This window comes from Rutilus rutilus (genome assembly GCF_951802725.1).
Source record: "Rutilus rutilus genome assembly, chromosome: 10".
NCBI classification, from domain to species: domain Eukaryota; kingdom Metazoa; phylum Chordata; class Actinopteri; order Cypriniformes; family Leuciscidae; genus Rutilus; species Rutilus rutilus.
In genome coordinates, this window is record NC_140215.1 from 28,345,921 (window position 1) to 28,370,303 (window position 24,383).

General features: G+C 36.2%; 1 protein-coding gene across 5 annotated transcripts; it reads left to right on the forward strand.

The window, feature by feature from the left end:
* The first annotated feature begins 87 nt into the window (after window positions 1-87).
* Window positions 88-12,352, forward strand: LOC311298796 (uncharacterized protein). 5 transcript variants are annotated; one of them, XM_084422039.1, is made up of 10 exons: window positions 88-214; window positions 300-383; window positions 1,377-1,624; window positions 2,651-2,753; window positions 7,357-7,430; window positions 7,627-7,824; window positions 7,914-8,051; window positions 9,157-9,246; window positions 9,360-9,503; window positions 10,299-12,352. In XM_084422039.1, the coding sequence occupies exons 3-10, from the start codon at window positions 1,385-1,387 to the stop codon at window positions 10,425-10,427; spliced, it is 1,116 nt and encodes a 371-aa protein (XP_084278165.1). In that variant the 5' UTR covers window positions 88-214; window positions 300-383; window positions 1,377-1,384; the 3' UTR covers window positions 10,428-12,352. The 5 variants fall into 5 exon arrangements, with proteins under 5 accessions (XP_084278165.1, XP_084278167.1, XP_084278166.1 ...); XM_084422041.1 differs by having other exon boundaries at window positions 135-218; XM_084422040.1 differs by lacking the exon at window positions 88-214 and having other exon boundaries at window positions 236-383.
* Window positions 12,353-24,383: the final 12,031 nt, after the last annotated feature.

Genomic DNA, 24,383 nt, shown 5'->3' on the forward strand with positions numbered 1-24,383 from the left:
TAATGAGCTAATGCTTCTAAATATACACAAAAAAGAGAAGAAAATGTATTCCAGAGTATAATCGATTATTATTATTATTTTATTATTATTGATCGTTGATAGGCACTGTGGCTTCTGTTTGCTGAGTGCTGACTTCACATTGCTGTAAGGATGATGATGCTCCCTCTGCTGTCCTGTTATCTTCTTCTCTCAGTTATTCAAGAGTCATGCAGCTGTAGGTGAATATATTTGCTCTGAGTAAAAGCATGTAAGTGCGCAGTGACATTGCATAACAATGTTCAATCGTTTACTCACTACAGCGAGTCGAAATTAGCCTACTCAGCAAACCCGGTTACCTGTCATCATCGGTGTACAAAGTCAAAGTCTTGACGGTGGTAGAAAAGGTACGTCCAGAAAAAAACGTTTACGCAGTGTGGATACTATAGGTTTGTATTATTAGCTTCAGCATTTATCATTAGCTCTGGGACAGTGCAGAATTCGCTTCCTGTATTATTATTATAGTGATGCTTAGATATTTCTAGTCGTTCCTAAACGGTTAAGTTACCACAGTTTTCTTCAAAATGCACAGCCACTGTTATTGTTTCTATTGATAGTTGGTATTAGCCACCACTGTCGTCAAGTTAAAACATTTTAAAAGTACGTGAATTGAAATAAAAATAAATGTATTTATTATGGTTTTACAGGGGGAACATGGTAACGTTATGTTTAGGCGGAAAGCATGCATGACCATTTTTTGTAAACGAAAGGTCGTTTGGCCACTTTCTACAAGCTTACAAACATTTCTGGATATAAATATCTCTCTATTTTCAACAAACAAGCAGTAAACGGAGAGGCTTATTCAGAAAATATTTGTCAACATGAGGAGGTCCGAAATATGAGTTGTCCCCCCCGCTCATATTTTTGACGTTTGCTATTTTTGCAACGACCAACATGCCTAGTGCTAAAAGTACTAAAATAAAAATAAATTAAAGCTATATATATATATTATTATTATTATTATTATTATTTTATTATTTTTAACTAATAAAAATGACAAAAGCACATAACAAAATTACTAAAACTGAAATTTAAAAAATAAAAGCTAATTCAAAATAAAATAACACTGAACACCTTGCTTTGTGTGATTTTGCGATTTTCTAGCAATTATGCACACAAAATAGAGACAGCTAAATCTGACATTTTTGCTGTTAAAATTAGGCTAGTTCATTTAATATAATTTTTTTTGTCATAATGCAGGATTTTTGCCTCTTATGCTTTAAAAAAAACATAATTTAAAACTAGTCAGGTAAGTGAGAAAGACAAGAAGTCATGCTCAGGGAATTCACATGTGACCATTTTCAAATTTTGTGATCATTGCTTTTACTCTGAGCTTTCAGGTGCTGTGATGGTGGAGGATAGGCCCATCATGAAAGGACGGGTAACAGTGTACTCAGTGCCAGGCTGTCCACACTGCACACAGGCCAAAGCTACTCTGCTGACACTAGGTGTGCCTGTGTGTGAGGTGGATGTGAACAAGCATGGAGAAATAAGGGCGCGAGTGAAGGAGCTCACAGGTCACAGTGCCGTACCACAGATATTCTTCAATAACCTTTATGTTGGAAACAACGAGGACCTCCAGAACCTGGTGAGATAAGAAACAGTAACCGATGTGTGATTTCTAGTGATGTTCGGATCATTTCACTGACCCGGATCTTTGAGTCTTGTTCAGCAAAATGAACCAATCTTTTTTCAAGTCATTTCGTTCATTTCGTCAGAGTGTAATTAAAACATTAACGTTAAAATGTAAACAGCCAAATTCCCCAACACATAAAACTTATGCAATTATTGGTAAGTTTCGTCAGGGCATGTAGAAATATAGAACTGATTATCATCAGCATAACAGTGAAAACTAATGCCATGCTTCCTAATGATATCTCATAAGGGTAGCATGTACAGGTTGAACAGCAACGGTCCTAGTACTGAGCCTTGTGGTACTCCATACTGAACTTTTGATCGATATGACATCTCTTAATTTACTGCTACAAACTGATAATTTTGTAGCAGTAATTTTGTACCATGCTAGTGCAATTCCACTAATGCCAACATAATTTTCGAGTCAATGTTATTCAAAAGAATGTTGTGGTCGATGGTATCAAATGCAGCATTAAGATCGAGTCTTCGGGTCTGAGTCGTTTGTTCATCGTAAGTTATGGAAAAGAACCATAATGACAGAAATTAATTTATTAATTGTAAGAAATTCGAGACCAGAAACGCATCACGTAACTGAGAGTAAACAAAACTAACTACGTGTTTGTTTGTAAGGAAGTTTGGTAATTATTAACTAATTTCTGTTTCCAATACGACTGTCACGTCACGTGACAAAAGAACGAACGACTCAGACCCGAAGTCTCAGGAGGTGAACTAGTTATTTCTGTGTCCTGTACAGAACCTATGGTATATTACGCATGCACGGTCAACACAAGATGAACGAACCATTCTCTGAGACAACTCGTTGTTCCCGAGTCATATTTAAGATTCGTTCAAAATGAACGTTCGTTCAGGATCTACTCATCACTAGTTTTTTCACTATTGACTAACCTCTGGCTGGGTATTTGCTTCTAGGAAATGAGACTGAACCTCACCAAAAAAATTTTTTTGTGTATGTTCTTAGAATCCTGAGCGGCTGAAACATCTTGTCCTGTCTGTCAGAGAGGAACCTGTGCCGCTGGACGCTCCGCCTGTGCCTGTGGAAAATAGCACTGAGACTGATGGAGGTTAGTAACTGAATAGGGCTTTTCACACTGAGCTTAACCCCGCGGTTATCGTCGCTCTAAACCTCACCTTTAACCCTGCATTGTGGTGCCAAACGTGTGCAGTGTGTGAAATGTTACAAAAATGACTTTAGAAAGATGGCAGCATCATCATTTTATTTTTACACGTACTGTAGATAGGTAGGCCTATTAGTAAATCTGTTGACTTAAGCAATCCTTGTTGCATTATACTGTATGCCAATGGTGACAGTTCAAAAATGGAAAAAAGCAATTGTTCACATTTTCATTGGTCAAAAACCATATGTGGGTCACTTTGCATACAGCTGATATTTTTTTTCTTTTAAAGATGAATTTCTGAAGAGCAAATAATGTTAAACTAGAACTGTATGTCATTTCCTTCTATCAAAACAATTGCATAGAACAAACCCGTCTGAGTTCCAAAAATAATCTTTTTCCCAAAGTTTGGATGCCTGTAACTCAAGAAGTATTAAAGATATCTTTATATTCTTTTTATATTCTGGTTTTTAACAAGCTTTTCTTTTGGTATTTTAATTTTTAAGGCCCTGCATGGTTAATTCCAAAAGATATTGGGCTCTCAATGCGGCTCCATTTGCAAATTGTTGATCTTGAAAATTAATGTGTGTGACTGGGCAAGGGTTTATTTCTGGATTTTTTTATGGCTGCATGTGAACTATCCTTTTCCATATCACCAGCTGTTTCTCCAAGGAAACGAGCAAAAATCCTTGCTTTCAATGTAGATAAGACTGGGTATACAGGAACATCTTCACCTGGACTGACTGTGCAGTGAGACTTCAGCACTCTCTGTTTAACACAAGAACTAAAACAATGGTTCAAAACACTGAAGAATTTATTTGGGTTTAACATTAATTGTCATCATGCCACAAACAGGTTAGTCATGACTAGGACAAGTCAGAAGCACACAAAATCTGTGTGGGACTAGTTGTGACTCTCTGTGGAACCTGTAAAACCTTGCTGCCCTGTCAATGATGACTAAACAGGCAGCAGTGTGGGTATGTAAACAGAAACTGGTAGAGTGACTGGCTTCCAAGGCACAGTAATGGCACCTCTAATGATCTAAAAGGATTTCAAGTGAGCTTTAGAGACAGTGTGGTTATTTCTAACTAAAACTAACACTATTAAAGCTAATTTTCGGTAATTTAAATAAAGCTAAAATAAAATATAAATATTAGATGAAAAACTTATTTATTTCAGGCAGTCAAAGCAACATTTCAAATTTTGGTCTGAAGTACTAAAATTGTTGAAGTACTAAAATTTTAATTAGATAATATAAATATATAATATAAAGACAAAAGCACCTATCAACATTACTGAAACGTAAACTATAAAATGAAAATGAAAAGTGAAAATATAAAAATAAAAGCAAATGAAAAATATTAATAAATCCTATAATAGTACTTTATATAAATAATCCTAAAAACACTTATTTCTAGTGACTACAATGCTTTTTAGCCAGCAGCCATATCACCCTGTAGCCCAACACTGAAGCTAAGCAGGACTGAGTCTGGTGGTCAGTACATGGATGGGACACCTCCTGGGAAAACTGGGTTGCTGCTGGAAGAGGTGTTAGTGAGGCCAGTAGGGGGTGCTCACCCTGTGGTCTGTGTGGGTCCTAACGCCCTAGTGTAGTGACGGGGACACTATACTGTCAAAGAGCACCGTCCTTCAGATGAGACGTTAAACCGAGGTCCTGACTCTCTGTGGTCTTTAAAAATCCCAGGATGTCCTTCGAAAGATTAGAGGTTTAACCTGGCCAAATTTTCCCTTTGGCCTCTGTCCATTATGGCCTCCTAATCATCCCCATATACACTGATTGGCTTCATCACTGTCTCCTCTCCACCAGTAAGCTGGTGTGTGGTGGGCACAATATGGCTGCCGTCGCAGCATCCAAGGTGGATGCTGCTCTTTTGGTGGTGGTTGAGGAGATTCCCCCCTTCTATAAAAATCAAATCAATTTCAAATCAAAAAATCAAAAAAAGATTTGCAATCTTAGTAGACAGGATGTTAGTCAAACCTCGGACTCAGACATGCCTTTCGGTCACAGCGAGAATAGTAATGGCGAGTTCCCATCCACAGACATTTTGGTTTACTTACTGTGAAAAACTGATTTGTTGAACTGTGTTTGCCATTGGTGTGTCGGCTCTCCTGGACTCGACTCGCTTGCACTTGTTAGACAGGAAGACAGTAAAATCGCCCGTAGTTTAATGGTGAGGAAGCGTTTGAACTCTGTGACTGGCATGTTCCCAACGCAGCACTCAGCACTGGAGAAACTGCAGCGTTCGGCCCCATGAGGGGAGGCCCAACGCCACCAGACTCACAGTCTATAGTCTGGTGCATGGTGTCCCTGCTAGCCTAGGGTTTCATCTTTCTCTTTGGCAACCCTATCTTTCTGTGCTCTTTAATGTGCTCAGTTCTGCATGTGTCTCATTGAGCATGAAGCTCAATGATTCTCGGGTTAATTTCCAGTCTTGGAGCGTCTGGACTGTTTTTGACATTGGTTAAACATTGCCTGGTTGTTTGTAAGTGTTTGTAAGGCAGCACTACAGTATATTGATGTTCCTCAATCATTCATTTTGATTTCAGCAACTCTGTATTAAACTGCTGTCAATTAAGCCTTTAACATACAGACTCCATTATTATTTAATTATAATATTATAATAAATAATATGATAAAATAACATTATTTTTCTATTATTATTTGATGCTCTCAGTGTGCCATCTATTTTTAGTTTTTGTGATTAGGCCTTGATTATTTAAATTGAATAATCAAGATTGTGGTTACAGGTGCGGCGATGAATTAATCATGACAAGTGTCATTTACAGCGTTCCATTAAAGTCTATGCAGTGCACGACGTGGCATCAACATGTGCTACTAAACGTGGAACATATTTTTTGCAGATGCTGAGCGTTTTAACATGCCTGTTGCACAACACACAATGTAAATCTGATTTAATACCGTTGAAAGATCTCTTATGCTCATTAAGGCTGAATTTATTTGGTCAAAAATACAGTAGAAACATGATTATTGTGAAATAATATTATTACAATTTAAAATAATTTACAGTTTTCTATTTGAATATATTTTAACGGTTTCAGCATCATTACTCCAGTCCTCAATGTCACATGATCCTTCAGAATTCATTCTAATATGCACATCTGGTGGTTAAAAAAAAAAACCCATTTCTTATTATTATCAATGTTGAAAAAAAGGAATGATGCTAAGTATTTTTGTGGACACCATGATGCAGTTTTTTTCAGGGTTGTTTGATAAATAGAACGCTCAGAAGAACAGTATTTATTATTATTTATTTATTTATTTATTTATTTATTTTACATTATAAATGTATTTTCTGTCACTTTTGTTCAGTTTAATGCATCCTTGCTGAATAAAAGTTTGAATTTCTTTTTTAAGGCGAGACACTACAGGTGGATAGGGCACATTTTTTAACTAGCAGAGATCACCATGAAACTTTCCCAGTTGATTACCTACATTAAGATGAGAAAAAAATATATTACAAGTTTTCTGTAATTTAATGTTTAAATATGCAAATGAGGCATTATCTAATTAAATATGCGCTAATTTGCATATCTTTTAAAATACGAAATCTGAGTATTGGATAAAGCCAGGTTCAAATTTATTTTTTCATTGTGTTCACATATTAGATGGGGAAAAAAATTACAGAGGGATTTATGGATATCTACTTTAGTTATCCTGTAAATCAGAATATTCTGTCAGTAGCCTTAAAAAATTGTTTTTCGCCATGTTTTTTGGAATAAAATGTTATATAATTCAGGCTAGGAATAATATATTTCCAAATCACTCTGTAAATGTCTTCATAATATAACTAGGTGCAAGACTGGAAAGTTTGGTGTATATAGGTGCTACTGAAGTGGAGATTTCGGCCTATTTTGAGAAAACAGGCTTTAAAGATTTATATCAGCCAATGAGATTGTGCATTTAAAGTTAAATCCCCCCTTTTACCTTCTTAAAATAAAGACCTAAATGTGTATTTCTGACTTTTTTTCACCACAAGTCTGAAAGAAGACATGTTATTGAAGACAAATATCCCAAAATCTCAAAATTGACCAGTGAAAAAAAAACTGACCCCAACCTTTTTTTGATGAAATTATGATGTCATAATTGTGTAGCCCTATTTATAAAATGTTTTAAGAAATCTACAATTTATAATATTACGTAATTTGATTGGTCAGCATTCACAGACAACAATGACTTCGTAATACTTGCATACTGAATTTCAATTGGTCCTTAAATCTATTTGCATTCTTTTATTGATTAGTCTTGTCTTTCTTGCATATTTTTAATCATTTAACCACTCGCTGAGTGCCGCCACAACAGCAAACCGGCTCTGATGCTGCATTACGTTTAGTTTCATCTTACTTACAACTTTAACACTGTTCTTTTGCTGCCTTACAAGCTTTGGTAATTCCCTCAGGAAACTCAAATCTTGTTTAAAAGGAAAAAGTAAATATCTTCTATGGCCTTTTGTGTTTGGATGTTTCAGTCATTTTTTTTAATTCTCTTTTTTGTGGCACTTGCCCTATGCAGCGTGGGAGCTCTCGGAGGCACTGAGGAATCTGATCCTGAAACTTTACTCTGATCACCTCTCTGAAGATGGCAAGGTAACACACCGTTTCACCATCTCATCACAGGCTGCATATCAAATGGCTGCAAGACCATGCTCAATGGATTCGCCACAGACATGAACACTACATGCACTCAGACATTTGAATGACCTAATGAGCGTTCCACCGCATTATGTTTTAAATAAGTAAGGTATGTGTCATTGTGACCGTGTGGGTCTCCACTTTTGACCAGACAGTTGATTACAAGGCCATGTCCCGGAGCCTGTACTTCGAGCGGTACTGCGATCTCGCTGTCCAGCTTCAGCGCGTGGAGCTGCTGTCCATGAGTCGAGAAGAGAAACTGGCCTTCTTTATCAACATCTACAACGCCCTCGTCATCCACGGGAACCTGCGTCTGGGCTTCCCCAGAAACATATGGCAAAGGTATCGGGTAAGAGACGAGGAGAAAAAATGGATTGTAAAGTGGGGAAAAAAATGAAATTCTTTCAGTGCTTGTACATTTGTTGTCTTGTTTTCCAGTTCTTCAACTATGTGAGCTACTTCATTGGTGGCGAGGTGTTCACACTGCAGGATATTGAAAATGGAGTGCTTCGAGGAAATCGAAAAGGTGTGGCACAAATCATGAAGCCCTTTTCCAGGAACGACCCTCGACTGCAGGTATCCCAGGAAGAGGATGAGCGGTTTGTTCAGTATAAGCCCATTCCTCATTATAATAGGATTGTTAATATTATTAATGTTGCTGTGTTTCTCGTTGGAAAGTTGCTTACAGTGTGTCAAGGGTCAAAAGTCAATTCTGATTTAGTGTTGCCTGTAATCTATGCAATAAACGTACTTAATTTTTTTAACGACAGCAGCATTTTCAGTGATTTACTCAAACAGGTTTCTAGGTGTATTTGGAAGTATTTAGTTTTGCTTTATTAAACTGAAATGATGACTTAATTAAACAGAAATTACCACAGATATTTGGCCTGTCAAAATAATAAAATGGTTTAAAAAGATTAAAAACAATTAACTGTAATTTCTCTGTAATTAATGGCTTTGTAATGAATTCTGTCTAAGCTAATATGTACCTCTGGTACTTATAAGTTGTCATAACTATAAATAAATGTAAGAATGTTATTTTAGTTTAATGTTTTTATTTATTTATATTTTATTATTATTTTAAATATATATTTTTTGCATTTTGATTAAGATTGTTAATATAATTTACAATCTATTGGGGCCCCCCTCGGTGTTTGCTGAGGCCCCCCTATGGGCCCCGACCCCCTAGTTGAGAAACACTGGCCTAAACCTATTCATTTACTTTTCAAGGAAAGAAAAAATATTTGATGTGCATGATACCAGTATATCCAGACTATTATTTATGAAAATTAATACTCTTATTCCGCAAGAATGCATTAAACTGTTCAAAAGTGACAGTAAAGACATTTATAATGGTGCAAAATATTTCTATTTCAAACAAATGCTGTTCTATTGAACTTTCTATTCGTCAAAGAATCCCAAAAATGTATCCCAAGTGTTTTAGCATTGATAACTTATTTTAAGTTGTAATAATATTTAACAATATTGCTGTTTTCACTGTATTTTTTATCAAATAAATGCAGCCTTGGTGAGCTTAAGAGACTAAAAAATCTTACTGACCTCAAAACAGTGGTGTTCTGAAACTGTGGGGGTACTTGAGACAAAAAATGCTGGGAAACACTGGAGTAAAAGATGTGTGAGAATGCTATTAACAGCAGTAATGTGTGTCTTCATCCATTAGGTGGCGCTTCCTGACGTTGAGCCTCTCATTCATTTCGCACTGAACTGTGGTGCAAAGGGCTGCCCTCCTATTAAGACATACACACCACAGGTTAATACCCAAAGGACTCTCATTTTACAATGCGCTCTATAAATGTCTATACATTCTTTCTGACAGTGTAAAAAGCATATTGTGTTTAAATTTCCATGCATGTCTCACATCAGGACATTGATGGTCAGTTGCGTACCGCAGCGGAAGCGTTCTTGGAGAATGACGACAGCTGCGTGATTGACAGCGTGGGGCGAGAGGTGAAACTCAGCCAGATCTTTAAGTGGTACAAGAAAGACTTTGGAGGCACTGATGAGAAGGTATTACTAAAATATATCTTCACTCTCAATTCATGGACATGGAAGACGATGTTAAGCGATAATTCACACGGAAATGAATCTTTTACTCGCGTAATGTTATGACTTTCTTCCTTCTGTAGCCTATAACACTAAAGGAGATATTGAGCAGAATTTCTAAGCTGCTCTTTTCCATACAGTGCAAGTGGTTGGGGAGCTTGTTTTGGGTCTGTCTTTAAAGAGGACATATTATGCCCTTTTATAAAGTCTTGATTTTGTTTTTGGGCTCTACTAGAATAGGTTTTCATGCTTGAATGTTCAAAAAACACATATTATTCATTGTTGCAGCTCCTCTGTTCCCAGTCTGTCAGTAACACTTTAGTTCATGTGTCTATGAAGCCTCTCCTTCCAGCGCAGTGTGCTCTGATTGGTTGGCTGGATCAGTGTGTTGTGATTGGTCAACCACTTCAAGCGTGTTTGGGAAATGTCACGCCCCTTTCCATAAGTGCAAGTTTCAACACACTACTAATGCAACTAAACCAGGCCTCACCTTGAGCCTTAAGCGGAGAGTTTTTAAATGCGTTTAAATTTCCAGAACAAGACTCAAGACTACAATCGAGTCATTTCAGGGAGTTCAGAAACAGTGCGCACTGATATAGAGATAACTCCCTTTGGAGTGACTGTGCTTTATAGACCTGTGTTTGCTTTGAAGAGCATGACCTTTCTCATGCTCAAACCGCAGCATTACTCACTGAAGAAAGCTGAAAAATGTAAAAAAGCATTGCATACTTGATCAGCTTGTGATGCTTTCTTTTTCAGCTGCTGAACTGGGTGTTTGATCATATGGGAGCGTCAGAGAAGAGGAGGAATCTACAGTGTCTGCTGTCGGAAGGAAAGGTCAAAGTTAGCTATCTGCCCTATGACTGGTCTATAAACAGCACAAACTGAACTAAACCACATTCTCATGCATATGATCACTCTATCACTGTGTTTCTATCGAACGCATGCAGCGGAGATGAGGGATTCAGAACAAAACTACACCGTGAAAATGACAACTATGCATTTAGATTCCCTTTACCTTGTTCCTTCACCTCCCAAAGGGCAACGTGTTACCGTAGCCGAATATTTCTAACATTTTTTACCTATAATCTTCTAAATTGTACTGCGGCATTTTGCACTTGATTATTATGCAGTTAAATGTTTTATATATTCACCTACGAGGATGTCTATTTAATTTAATTTAATTTATTTACATTATCATACAGTATGTATTGTATCTAAGTATATTTATGTTTTACATATTTAATTTAGAGTTTCTAGCAAGACTGAAAAGTAAAAAATGAACTCATGAATCATAATGAAACAAAATAACTTTGCACAGACTGAGCAATGGTGCATATCGCTTATAATATATATTTTTCTTTTTTACTAAATGACCTCAAGGAACAATATTTAATCATTTTTATATATGTGCAACAATTTAACAATACACAGTAAGAAACAGCAATATTTACCTGCATACATTTTTATGAAAAACATTTAAATATATGAAAGATTTGCACGGATACTTCTATAGGAATGTTTTCAGTCGATGGCGCATATTAGGAGATGCTATTAAAATATGTGTCTAAATTCACAAATATATATATAAAAAAATGTCTATTCACAATTTCACCCAGAAAAGAACATTTTTGTCTTCATTTACTCACCCCTATTTGTCCAACCCTATGTTATTTTCTTTTCTTCTATGAAACAAAAGGGAGAGTGAATGGCAATTTAATTTATATTCCACCAAAAAGGGAAAAAAACGTCATGCAAGTGTTCAATATGCCTTGTAAGCTATAATCCAATTCTTCAAAAAGCCATATGATATTTGTATGAGGATTAGATAAAAAATGTATTTACTGGTGTTTACTGCAAGTTTCAGTGCTCGCTGTTTTCTATCTGGACATGTTTCTTCTTGAAATGCGTAGGACATGGACGATTTTGAGGCACGGATTAGTTTGTGGATCTTTCATGCTGTTTTGTACTTTTGACTCTGTCTGAATGATGGATGTATTCAGCAGAGAACCAAGCGGCACACACATCAGTTAATCAGAATGACACCAGCCAGTAGCATTGAGTACTTTTTGAAATGCATGATGTGTCATTTGATAAATTATTGAAAGGGCATCGGGGCTGATGGAATCTCATAAACTGGTTTCTCATAAACAGGGCCTGTTTCGTATGATGCGATTCAGTGCCTGATTTGATCAAGGGGTTAACACAAATCCCCCATAATATTTTTATAGAAAATGAGATCCAGACTGAAACTTTCTGAAAATCGATTCCCCATCTGTCTTGCTTAAGGCAGTGAAAATCCTCATGAACTTGGAAGCCTTTTTTGAATCCGCGAGCAACATGACAACACGGAAAAATCCTGTTTTAATAGATGTTGATTTACTGTGATGCACTAATAGGCATGTCATTCATCCTTTAATGCATGTGATACTATAGAATAGTATTGCAAGGGCTGATACTATCAGAAGCACGAGTAAAATGAGGTTTGGAACCTCCTGTTTCAGCCAGTGCCTTTTCACCTTTGCATGATTTTCTCATATTACACCACTTGACCGAACATCCCATTGCTTCAGGAAATCAGTTAATTTGAAACTTTCATCTGCAAGCAGAGAGAGATTGGTGAATCATAGCTAGAAAAAAGTTATCTCATCCTTATCTCGTTCACTCTAAGGACGAATATAAATGCAATGCAATTACCCTGAACAAAATGTCAAGATGAGACTCATTCGTATGCATGGAAATGATTTGAATCTATAGTGCAATACTGCAATACTGTCTTTTATAAATGAATTACGATAAAATAAAATATATTCAATAAACATTTCATGTGCCCTTATTTTTGTTGAAATGAAATGGCAGACAGTGTTGGTAATGCGAGTTACGTAATCAGATTACTTTTTTCAAGTATCGAGTAAAGTAATCCATTACTTTTTATAAATTTACAACAAAATATCTGTTACTTTTTCTGTTTTCCCATTTGTAGACTGTCCTCGTGTCGAGAGAAATCGGGAGTAAGTGCAGAGATGCTGTGTGTGCTGTGAACATGATGGCTGCCGTAGTTCTAGACTAAATGTGAACGTGCATTTACTCATCTCTCTTGCACAAAAACAGATTCAGTGTTCCTCAAAATGACTAAAGACAGAGAAATGCAAACTCAGAATATTACGCAAACCTGCAATATTCAAACATGTTAACACTAATCTACTTTATGTATTTAATCTCACTTCATTAACCAATGTCTTTGCTGATGAGCTTTGATGATCCAATTGTTAATAAGCAAAAAAGACTTAAAGGGATACTTTTTGGAAATAGGCTCATTTTACAACTCCCCCAGAGTTAAACAGTTGAGTTTTACCGTTTTAACATTCACTTTTAGCATAGATCATTGAATCGGACAGGACCATTAGCATCTCTCTCAAAAAAATGACCAAAGAGTTTCAATATTTTTCCTATTTAAAACTTGACTCTTCTGTAGTCAAGTCAAGTCATCTTCATTTATATAGCGCTTTTAACAACGTAGATTGTTTCAAAGCAGCTTCACAGAGATAAGCGTATAATTTAAGGTAACAGAGATTGTTTTAGCTTTATAGCAGAGTTAAGTTTTTTTCCATCTAAAGTTAGTTTTGATTGATTTGCATTGATTTGGAATTCCCTTCAAGCCAAGCCTAAACAAAGTACTTGTCTTTCCTTATAAATTTTGATAAAGAATTTTATTTTATTTTGTTGCTTTGGGGTTGGAACGCGAAACGGATTTTCCCGACAACGCCTTATCTGTATAGTGGTAGAGGGATCCTCCATAGGGAGAGACTAGTTGGCACTTCAGCACTGCGTTGTCATCGGTCCAGGCGAAGGTCCTTCATCAGATCTGGATGCGGCCTGGATCCGGCAGGCTGCAGGAAAACCTCGGGATAAACACAGACACTAAAATTAGCGTAGATGCCATTCTTCTCATGATGTAACGAGTACATCAGGAGTTATGGGAAGTGTTCCCGGTTCCGGCTGACCTAATCTATGCAGCCTAACATTAAATTATAGAAGTCTATAATGTATTATGTGAATGCTAGGTCAAAGAGATGTGTTTTTAATCTGGCTTTGAACTGACAGAGTGTGTCTGCTTCCCGGACAATGGTAGGAAGACTGTTCCAGAGTTTTGGTGCTAAATAGGAAAAGGATTTACCGCCAGCAGTCGATTTTGATATTCTAGGTATTAGTAACTGGCCGGAATTTTGAGATCGCAATAGACGTGAAGGAGTATAATGCGTTAAGAGCTTGCTCAAGTACTGCGGAGCTAAACCATTTAGTGCTTTGTAAGTAATCAGCAATATTTTAAAATTGATGCAATGTTTAATAGGGAGCCAATGCAGTTTTGACAGAACTGGGCTAATATGGTCATACTTCCTGGTTCTGGTAAGAACTTGAGCTGCTGCGTTTTGAACCAGCTGTAGTTTGTTTATTAAGCGTGCAGGGCAACCACCCAGTAGAGCATTACAATAATCTAGCCTTGAGGTCATGAACGCATGAACTAATTGTTCCGCATTTGTCAATGAGAGCATATGGCGTAATTTAGATATATTTTTAAGATGGAAAAGTGCAGTTTTACAGATACTAGACACATGACTTTCAAATGAAAGTGTGTGGCATCACTCATGTGTAGTTACATCGTGTGTCCAGCAGGCATAATGATATGACGCAGCGCCTGAAAATAGGTCTAATAGGTTAGACAAACTTAGTCCCGGTCACGTTGGAAGTTACCGAGCTGGGGACTATTTTCAGGTGCTGCGTCATATCATTACGCCTGCTGGACTCATGGTACGGCAGCAAAGTTTCTTGATTATTACGCAGGAATGAGAGTATAGTTCAGCCATAGCCATATCAGCCTAGAAAAACGCAACTTTTCATTTTCCGTCGGTCTTAGTACACGATGTAACTAGAGAAGAGTCAAGTTTTAAATAGGAAAAATATCGAAACTCTTTGGTCATTTTTTTTAGAGAGATGCTATTGGTCCTGTCCGATTCAATGATCTATGCTAAGCTATGCTAAAAGTGGTACCGCCAGACCCGAAGATTGGCTGAATGGATTCGAAAAAGGTAAGACTCAACTGTTTAACTCTGGGAGAGTTGTAAAATGAGCCTATTTCCAAAAAAAGTGGAGTATCCCTTCAAGATAAACATCACATTTGTTTAATTGTTTTGTTTTTATTGCTAAAATAAGAGTTTTAAAATTTCTATTCTTCTCTAATCAATTTCAGTTTTGGTGTGAAAGGGCCTTTATATTTGCCAAAAAAAACTAACTTATTTATTTGTTATTAAAAACAAACAAGCAAGCCCAGCCCAGGATAGAAAAAGCAACGCAAAAGTAACACTAACATCTCTTTCCATTAAAAGTAGCCTAACTCACAAAATGAGATACTTTTTTAGAGATTAACCTAATATTGTAATGCATTGCTTTTAAGTAACTTTCCCCACACTCATGGCAGATCTGTTGTTGTAAATAATAATAAGATGCATCTTACTATATAACCATGCGTACAGTTAATACAGGAAAAATTGGCGGAAAAATCTTTAAATAAGGGAGAAATGTCGAAAAAATGCATGTCCAATAAAGCTGTACAGCATTTTGCTGCGATTTCATCCGTCATTTTGTTGAAGCAGCCATTGACAGATGCAAAACATGGGCCGGTTGTGACACATGTATCATGCATTCAATTATTGACTTCTGAGAACATGTAATCAATATGTAAGAAAAAAAAATATGCAAACCAAACAATATGCAAACCAACTTTTTGCATATTGTTTTACCTATGCAGGTCATGGTAATATTAACTCATTTAGTTTGCTTACTTTGTACAGTAAACAATTTTGGGTCACCACTTGATTCCCAAATGTCTGGGTTCTGAAGAAAACCCCACTGAAAGTCACTGACTGGACTAATAGTCCTGTTGCAGTGTGTGTAATATTCAGAGGGAGGCAGTGTTGCTTTATGCTCAACATCACTAGACCAAGTAAACCATGGAATTGAAAAAATAATGAATTTCTTACTTAGTTTGTGACTTTGCTTTAGTGTTAGCAGCGCTTAAACGGCATGAACTCCATTAGTTTGTGTTAAACCCATTGATCATGTTCTCCAACGTGATTGGAGATGGTCCAGAGAACATCTCAAACTTCAATGGAAGCAAGAACTTCTGTCCATCTGTACAAAGTAGTCACATGATCAGATATTATTTGATTAGTGACTTTTCGTGGAAAGGTTTAGTTTCCTATTACCAAAACTCAGTTCCATCCTCTCAGATTCTCAATGTAGTCTCAGACTTTTGGACACCACTATATATTAAATTCTGGTCATTAGTCATGAGTGTCACGCATACGCAGTAGTTCAGTCTGCCTGAAATGAAAATATCACTGTTACACAGTCTTAGGTTTGAACGTCATTCACTGTCGGGAAGCTTTTTGCAACGCTGTTGCCTTGAGCATCATTTGGGTTCATGACCGTGAGACTAGCGAGAAGCTAATTCTTCAGCCCACCAACCGCATTCTCACGATACGTGTCCAATCGCACAACTTATTAACTGCAGTTGATGAGCTCGCTTTGCCACATTGCACACAGACATCGTAAACAAATCCTGAAGATTCAAATGCTTGTTGTTGTCAAATACTTAGCAAAAGCCTCAGTGATGTTATACAAGATATTGAAGATAAATGAAGCCTTTTAAGAACTACAGGACTCAAGTAATGGATGGTAAACCAGTGTTTTGAAAGTAATTTCAGTGATGTTCAACTAAACTATAGTATATATGTATAGCATGCTCTTTTTTGTCTTACCCTTTTTAGCTTTACCCTTTGTCTTCCATAAAAAAAAAAAAAGAGGTACCATTAAAATGTCATTCATCCAGTCTGTCTAACGCTGGGAACATGGATGGACCTGAGGCACAACAAGACGTGTACAACTATTTTGGGGCTTAGAAAAATATATATGCTTTTATCTGCATTCAACAGAAGGTCCCCTGGCGATAATTATTATTATTTTTTTATAGGCTCAACCGTATTTGGGTTAAGAAATGGATGCTGTGTCTTAAAGAGGGAGGAGGGTAGAGTAAAACTATCTGAAAGTGTAAAGGGCCATTTTTGCCACTATTTGTCTTTAACCTCGATCAGTTAATTTCGTTCTGAGAAAAACAAAGGTGGTACTGTGTTAGAATTTGCATTTCCCATTTGCATTTAGAGCACACTGGCTTGATGAAAACGTGTTCGCAATGTGAGCAGTGTTATTTTATTATCATAAATTAAGACTATTATAGTTTTTAGTTTAAGTAAATTTTTTTTTTCTAAAACTAATAATAATTACACAACACAAAAAACATTTGCTTTCCTGTTCCAACCCCCTCCAAAGAGGTGTTGATGAAGAGGTCGAGGCCTGCCGAGATGTGGTGGGAGAAGTTGTAATCTGATTGGTCAAAATGAATGTCTCACATTTTGAGTTTCAGTCACATGGTCAAGGAAGGGATATAACAAGATTGTATCTGTGGCTCTGTCTCTTCTTTTCCTCTGGGTCCCTTTCTTGGGGTACTCTTTCTTTACGCTCTGCCTTTCATCTTCCATCTTCCATTGCTGTGTGTGTGTGTGTGTGTGTGGACAAATTCCCAGTATAGATTACATACTTGGCCTTCACATATCACTTTCTTTGTCTCTCTCTCTCTCTCTCTCTCTCTCTGGTAACATCCTACATACACATTAGACAGTTTATACAGTACATCTAATTTGTAATCAAGTGTAAACAACCAAATAATGTTTTTAAACCCTCTGAATTATAACCAGTATAATTCAGTATTAACATTAACGTTTGCACTACAGTTGTCTCACTCTAGCTATGCTCTCACATATTCTGCTATTATAACTGTGCTTATTTCCGTCATTGGTATAAGTAGCAGTGGGTGGTAATAGACAACAAATGTACTGTTTTCTACCATCTTGCTGATAATAACACTTATATTCATTCTGCAATCTTGCAGCCTGAACCACAGTAGGCAGACCACACTTACATACTCTATATTTTGTAATTCTGTTTAGTAATTTTATTGTGTTCGTCATTTTTTATTATTATTATTATGATTATTGTCTATAGTATTGTCACGGGTGGCAGGAAGGCAAACGAAGATGATGAATAAAGTTCCAATATGAAGTGTAATGAGGGTAATATAAATAACACAGACTAAAGGTAACGCAGACCGAACAGAGAATGAATGTGAGGGATGAACTTATAAAGAAAACACAAATGAGGATAATTAATAAACACAGCTGACACTGATGAGCTTATAATGACTGTAACCAATGAGACGGATGAGTGGCGGGAATCTGAACAAAGACATGTGACAACTGAAAACAAACTGCAAGTCTATGAAAACAAATTTAAGCTGAACAGAATGGTGAGAAGTATAGTTTTAATATTTTAGTACATCAAGTTAAACTAACTGCAAATGAGAAATGTTGCCTTGGCAACTAGCTGACGGAGCCCCGCACATGGCAGGCGGGAAAAAAATATATTGTGGCCACTATTTTGGAATTTGTTCCCACAACTTAATTAATTTGTTTCTTCGTTTTAGTAAATGGTGGACACTTTTAACTAGTTCATTCCCCATTTCCTCTGCCATGATATTGTAAAACAAGGGAACGAATTATTATATTGTGTGCACAATTTAGTTAAAACAAGGGAATATTTTTTACTGGCCATGTTTTTGCAAAAACAGGATACCAGTTAGATATAGTTAGATACCAGTTCAAATTCACAATTCTCTTCTCCAATTTTGATACCACAGCTAAAACTACTAGCCTAACTATATACATTTAAAACATTATTAAAGACAAGTAAACAGTCAGTAGTAAAACTTAAAACAAATAATCAAATTATTAAGCAAAAGCACAAATGAATACAATATAACAAAGATACGAATTAAATGAACAGTGCTTTTCAGGTCTAACAGTAATTTTCAGGTACGGAAATGTAATAAAATAAGCCAATGTAAAATAACACTGCATAGTCTTCGCTGTATAAATTAAATATCCTTATTAATTAATCCTTACTAAAGTTACAAAAGTTATTCAGTCAAGAGCAGTGAGAGATTTTTTTTTCTTTGTCCTTAGTTGTTTGATTAACTTTAAAAACACAAGACAGCAGCAGGAATATTAGGCTGCTGTCACTTTAAGAGCGAATGCACGGATCTAATATACTGTATGTACACATGCATTTACTTTCTCGAATGTTCACGGTCACTGAAGACATAAACGACAATGTTTACTAGGATACTCGCAATTTTTTGACATAATTGTCTGTGAATTTGTCCGCTCAAGTGCAAGAAGATCTAGCGGGGCTTTCTGGGCGGTTCACACAGAGACTTCTGGGAATACTTTTGAGTGATGACTCAAACAAAACAGGGAATCAGTTTAATGAACAAATTCATACAAAATCTCCACCTTATAAATAATTTTCTAAGCCCTGAATCACAAATTATTGTAAAGTGATGTTGGTGAATTGAGAATAAAAAAAAAATAAAAAAAAACCTTGAAGTGTTAAAACATTAAACTCCAGTGTTACAGCAGACACACACACACACACACACACACACACACACACACACACACACACACATATGAAAAATAAATGGCCCTAATGAGGGCACAGCTACCTTACACTTTCCTCTCCTGTGTATAATTAAAATAACCACTATGTTTCTACGTAAAAACCACACAGATAAGGGCTCATTATTCAGGGAGGAAAATATGAAAATGAAGAGTATTCCTGGCAAAGTGTCAAATATAATCGGTATGTAGGTAGCCAGCAAAACAGTATCCAAATGTCTGAATGTCCCTGTGGGCAGTATTATTATCAGGAGTTATCAGGACGTGAACACGACATCAAAACTGCCTGAGCACATTAAGAGCTTTGAATAACAATGGCCCACATGGGAGGGCGGCACAAAAAAGCCATTTCTCCGACAGAACCAAGTGGAACAGACATTAATAGTGACCTATGCAATGATAGTACAGACAGATGTGACTGAGATGGAGCTTGTTAATCCCGAATCCCGAAGTCATATGTGACACTTCCTACACCTCAAAGCACATAATTCGTTGAGAAGTGATGGTGGGGGCAGCATCATGCTGTGGGGCTGCTTTTGATCAGTGGGGACTGGGCATCTTGTTAAAATACAAGGGTAATGAATGGTGTCTGTCTATCTCCAGTGGGGAGAACAAGTATTTGATACACTGCCGATTTTGCAGGTTTTCCCACTTACAAAGCATGTAGAAGTCTGTAATTTTTATCATAGGTTCTCTTCGACTGTGAGTGACGGAATCTAAAACAAAAAGCCAGAAAATCACATTATATGATTTTTAAGTAATTAATTTATATTTTATTGCATGACATAAGTATTTGATACATCAGAAAAGCAGAACTTAATATTTGGTACAGAAACCTTTGTTTGCAATTACAGAGATCATATGTTTCCTGTAGTTCTTGACCAGGTTTGCACACACTGCAGCAGGTTTGGCCCACTCCATACAGACCTTCTCCAGATCCTTCAGGTTTCGGGGCTGTCGCTGGGCAATACGGACTTTCAGCTCCCTCCAAAGATTTTCTATTGGGTTCAGGTCTGGAGACTGGCTAGGCCACTCCAGGACCTTGAGATGCTTCTTACGGAGCCACTTCTTAGTTGCCCTGGCTGTGTGTTTCGGGTCGTTGTCATGCTGGAAGACCCATCTTCAATGCTCTTACTGAGGGAAGGAGGTTGTTGGCCAAGATCTCGCGATACATGGCCCCATCCATCCTCCCCTCAATACGGTGCAGTCGTCCTGTCCCCTTTGCAGAAAAGCATCCCCAAAGAATGATGTTTCCACCTCCATGCTTCACGGTTGGGATGGTGTTCTTGGGGTTGTACTCATCCTTCTTCTTCCTCCAAACACGGCGAGTGGAGTTCAGACCAAAGAGCTATATTTTTTTCTCATCACACCACATGACCTTCTCCCATTCCTCCTCTGGATCATCCAGATGGTCATTGGCAAACTTCAGACGGGCCTCGACATGCGCTGGCTTGAGCAGGGGGACCTTGCAAGCGCTGCAGGATTTTAATCCATGATGGCGTAGTGTGTTACTAATGGTTTTCTTTGAGACTGTGGTCCCAGCTCTCTTCAGGTCATTGACCAGGTCCTGCCGTGTAGCTCTGGACTGATCCCTCACCTTCCTCATGATCATTGATGCCCCACGAGGTGAGATCTTGCATGGTGCCCCAGACCGAGGGAGACTGACCGTCATCTTGAACTTCTTCCATTTTCTAATAATTGCGCCAACAGTTGTTGCCTTCTCACCAAGCTTGCTTGCCTATTGTCCTGTAGCCCATCTTAGCCTTGTGCAGGTCTACAATTTTATCCTTAAAACCTTACACAGCTCTCTGGTCTTGGCCATTGTGGAGAGGTTGGAGTCTGTTTGATTGAATGTGTGGACAGGTGTCTTTTATACAGGTAACGAGTTCAAACAGGTGCAGTTAATACAGGTAATGAGTTGAGAACAGGAGGGCTTCTTAAAGAAAAACTAACAGGTCTGTGAGAGCCGGAATTCTTACTGGTTGGTAGGTGATCAAATACTTATGTCATGCAATAAAATGCAAATTAATTATTTAAAAATCATACAATGTGATTTTCTGGATTTTTGTTTTAGATTCCGTCTCTCACAGTTGAAGAGTACCTATGATAAAAATTACAAACCTCTACATGCTTTGTAAGTAGGAAAACCTGCAAAATCGGCAGTGTATCAAATACTTGTTCTCCCCACTGTATCTGTCTGTCTAGCAATGTGTCAAATCATGCTAGAAACATACTAAAACATGTAATCAATGTGTTAAATCATAATAGACACATGCTAACAATGTGAAAGGAACATATATGCTAGCAATGTCTCATGCAAGAGACATGCCTGCAACATATACAGTAACGTTAGCAGCGTGTTAACAACGTGTTAAAATGCTATAGCAACTTAAAACATGTTACCAATGAATATGCAACTTCATAAAACATGTTACCAGTGTGCTAGAACATCTTAACATTTTATTGACTTCTTTGAGTAAAATCTTCAAAACTCAAAACTTTTTAAGTTATTTCAAACTTTCAGGCTTTGTCAAGCCAACATCGAAGTTTGTCATCAATCTAGTTTTATAGTTTTAATTTATTTCCAGTTGATAATTTTAGTGGTTCAAATTAAACTTATTTCAGTTTATTACCAAAGCAGAATTTTTCATTTAGTGTAAGTTTTTTAATATTTAGGCTATATTTTATTTTATTTCAGCTTCAATTTATTTTATTTCAGCTTTAATCTGCGTTTTCAATAGCTAGTTTTAGTTAACGATTATAACCCTGCTCTGTATTTATCAAAATATCCTTTTTGATAAAGTAGCTAGATGCACTTTTTTAACTTCATTATCATTAGATAACATTAATACACCAACAAAACTGAGTGGTGTTTAACAGGCACAAACACAATTAGGGTGTAAATAAGGGTGTCAAATGTGATTTGTGGACTTGTGGGAATACTTTTGAGTGATGACTCAAACAAAACAGTGAATCAGTTTAATGAACCTGCCGCTTCAAATGAACTGTCTAAACAAAGCCATTCTCTAAAACGATTCTGACTCGCCACTGCACATCAATTGGTGTCATTTTGTGTGACATAAAAACGGCAATTTAGAGTCTAAATATGATCTGAATATAAGCCACTGTGTACTTATTGCACTAAGTACAATGTACTATGTACTCTGTACATTGCATTGTATTATTTTCATTATATTATGAGATGAAATGTCTTTTAAAAATAAAGATTTCATGAAGAGACAGAGGTAAAAAGGGACGACAGGATGTTATGGCATCAGTTTTAATTGAGTACAAGAAAAATATGAGTATAAAAACGTGTATAAAATCATTTAACATTTCATGCTACAACATTTGTTGGAAATCTGGTTAAACTTCCGGTCATTTGTTTAAAGTTTTGAGTCAACAATTTTCAGAATGAAAGGTAATACATTTTTAAGGTGACAGTCTCATGTTACACATACTATTGTAATAACAGTAAATGATGCGTAATTACAAGTAACTAACCCTATAGTAAGTACATGTAGATAATTAATATTACTCAGTAGTAACTGTGTAATTACACTGTAACAACGTCACCCTAAAATAGTGTAACCGGTTACAATTTGTGCTTTTTTATAATTATAAATTGTTATGATTCAGGATTCTGTGCGTCACATTATATAATAATCAGTACAATCAATATGTTGTATATTGTGCAAAACATTTATTAACATGAACAACAGATATGTACACTAAGTATCAGTACAAATATTTAGTACTTCATGGGCCCTTATCAGATCATCAGATTCTATAAGATTATATATGAATTACTTTAGTGAAACTAAGTTCTCTGTTCACATCTTTGGTCTCACTATAACTTCAGTAAACACACAAGTCTTATCAGATATAAACATACAGTAACATTCTTATGAAGAAATAAACAAATGCACAACATATTTGCCTAACAAATTTACCGCAGATGCCCAAATGCATAAAGTATCTAATAATAAACAGTTCCATTGTTTGTGTAACGTACAGTACCAGTGAAAAGTCTTGACACAAGTCATCAAAACTATGAAATAATGCACTGACTGTAAAAAATAAATAAATAAAAAAGTACAAGTATTTTTAAGTACAATCAACTTGGATGTTTAAGTAATTTCAACTTAAACTGACTTTAAAAATGACTTGAATCTTGTATAACTTATTAAAAAAAAAGGTTTTGATGAGTTAAAAATCTATGTAAAAACATATGTTGTCATAACTTATTGATCAGTAAAAATTTTACATTGTGGGTTTTTCAAGATCACGAGAAACATAAAATCAGTTGAATGTGTCCAGATGTTTTACTGGTAGTATAATTCTAATTGTACGCCTGTGCTTTATTCCATCTACATATATTACATGTCATATTTATTATCAAAACTTTGTCTGCGCCACATTTCACAAATTCATGGCTCAATATTTATGCTGATGTGCTGTAAACGGATTTTGGTTTCACTTTACAATAAGGGTCCATTTGTTAACAGTAGTTAACTGTATTATTAGTTAATATAAACTGACAATTGAAATACTCCTACATTTATTAACCATGTTAATTTCAACATATACCAATGCATCAAATTAAAATCAAAAGTTATGTTAATTTAATGGACTTGAGATAGCATGAATGATAGCTATACAATGAATAGTTGTATTTTTATTAACTAACGTTAACTATGGGACCTCATTGTAAATTGTTACCCTGAATTTCTTCATCGTATGAAAAATAACATGATTTTTGCACACCAACTTTAAGGTTTGTTTGAAATCTATAATGTTAAAACCCACAAAAATATAGTTCAGGTCTAACTAGTCTAGTTGCATATATAGATTTATTTTACAGTATGTGTACTTAGTTTACTTACCTAAGAAAGTAGTGGGTAATGTAAGGTAACTACATGGGTTAAGGTTAGGTTTAGGGGTAGGTTCAGGGTTAGTACCCAGTTATAATAAGTACATAATATGTACACGGGGAACAGGACTGTAAAATATAGTGCTACCGATTTAAATACAAGACATTCATGAAAATGTATGAAAAGTGAAAAGTCATTCTTATGCCATAATTATTTATTATTTGTAATTATTTTGTATTACACTCGAAATAAAAAAATAAAAACTTAAAATGCTTTTATTATTATTGTTTAATTTCAACTGTTTTTTTATTCAGTTTAAATTTGCTAAATAGAATCCATTT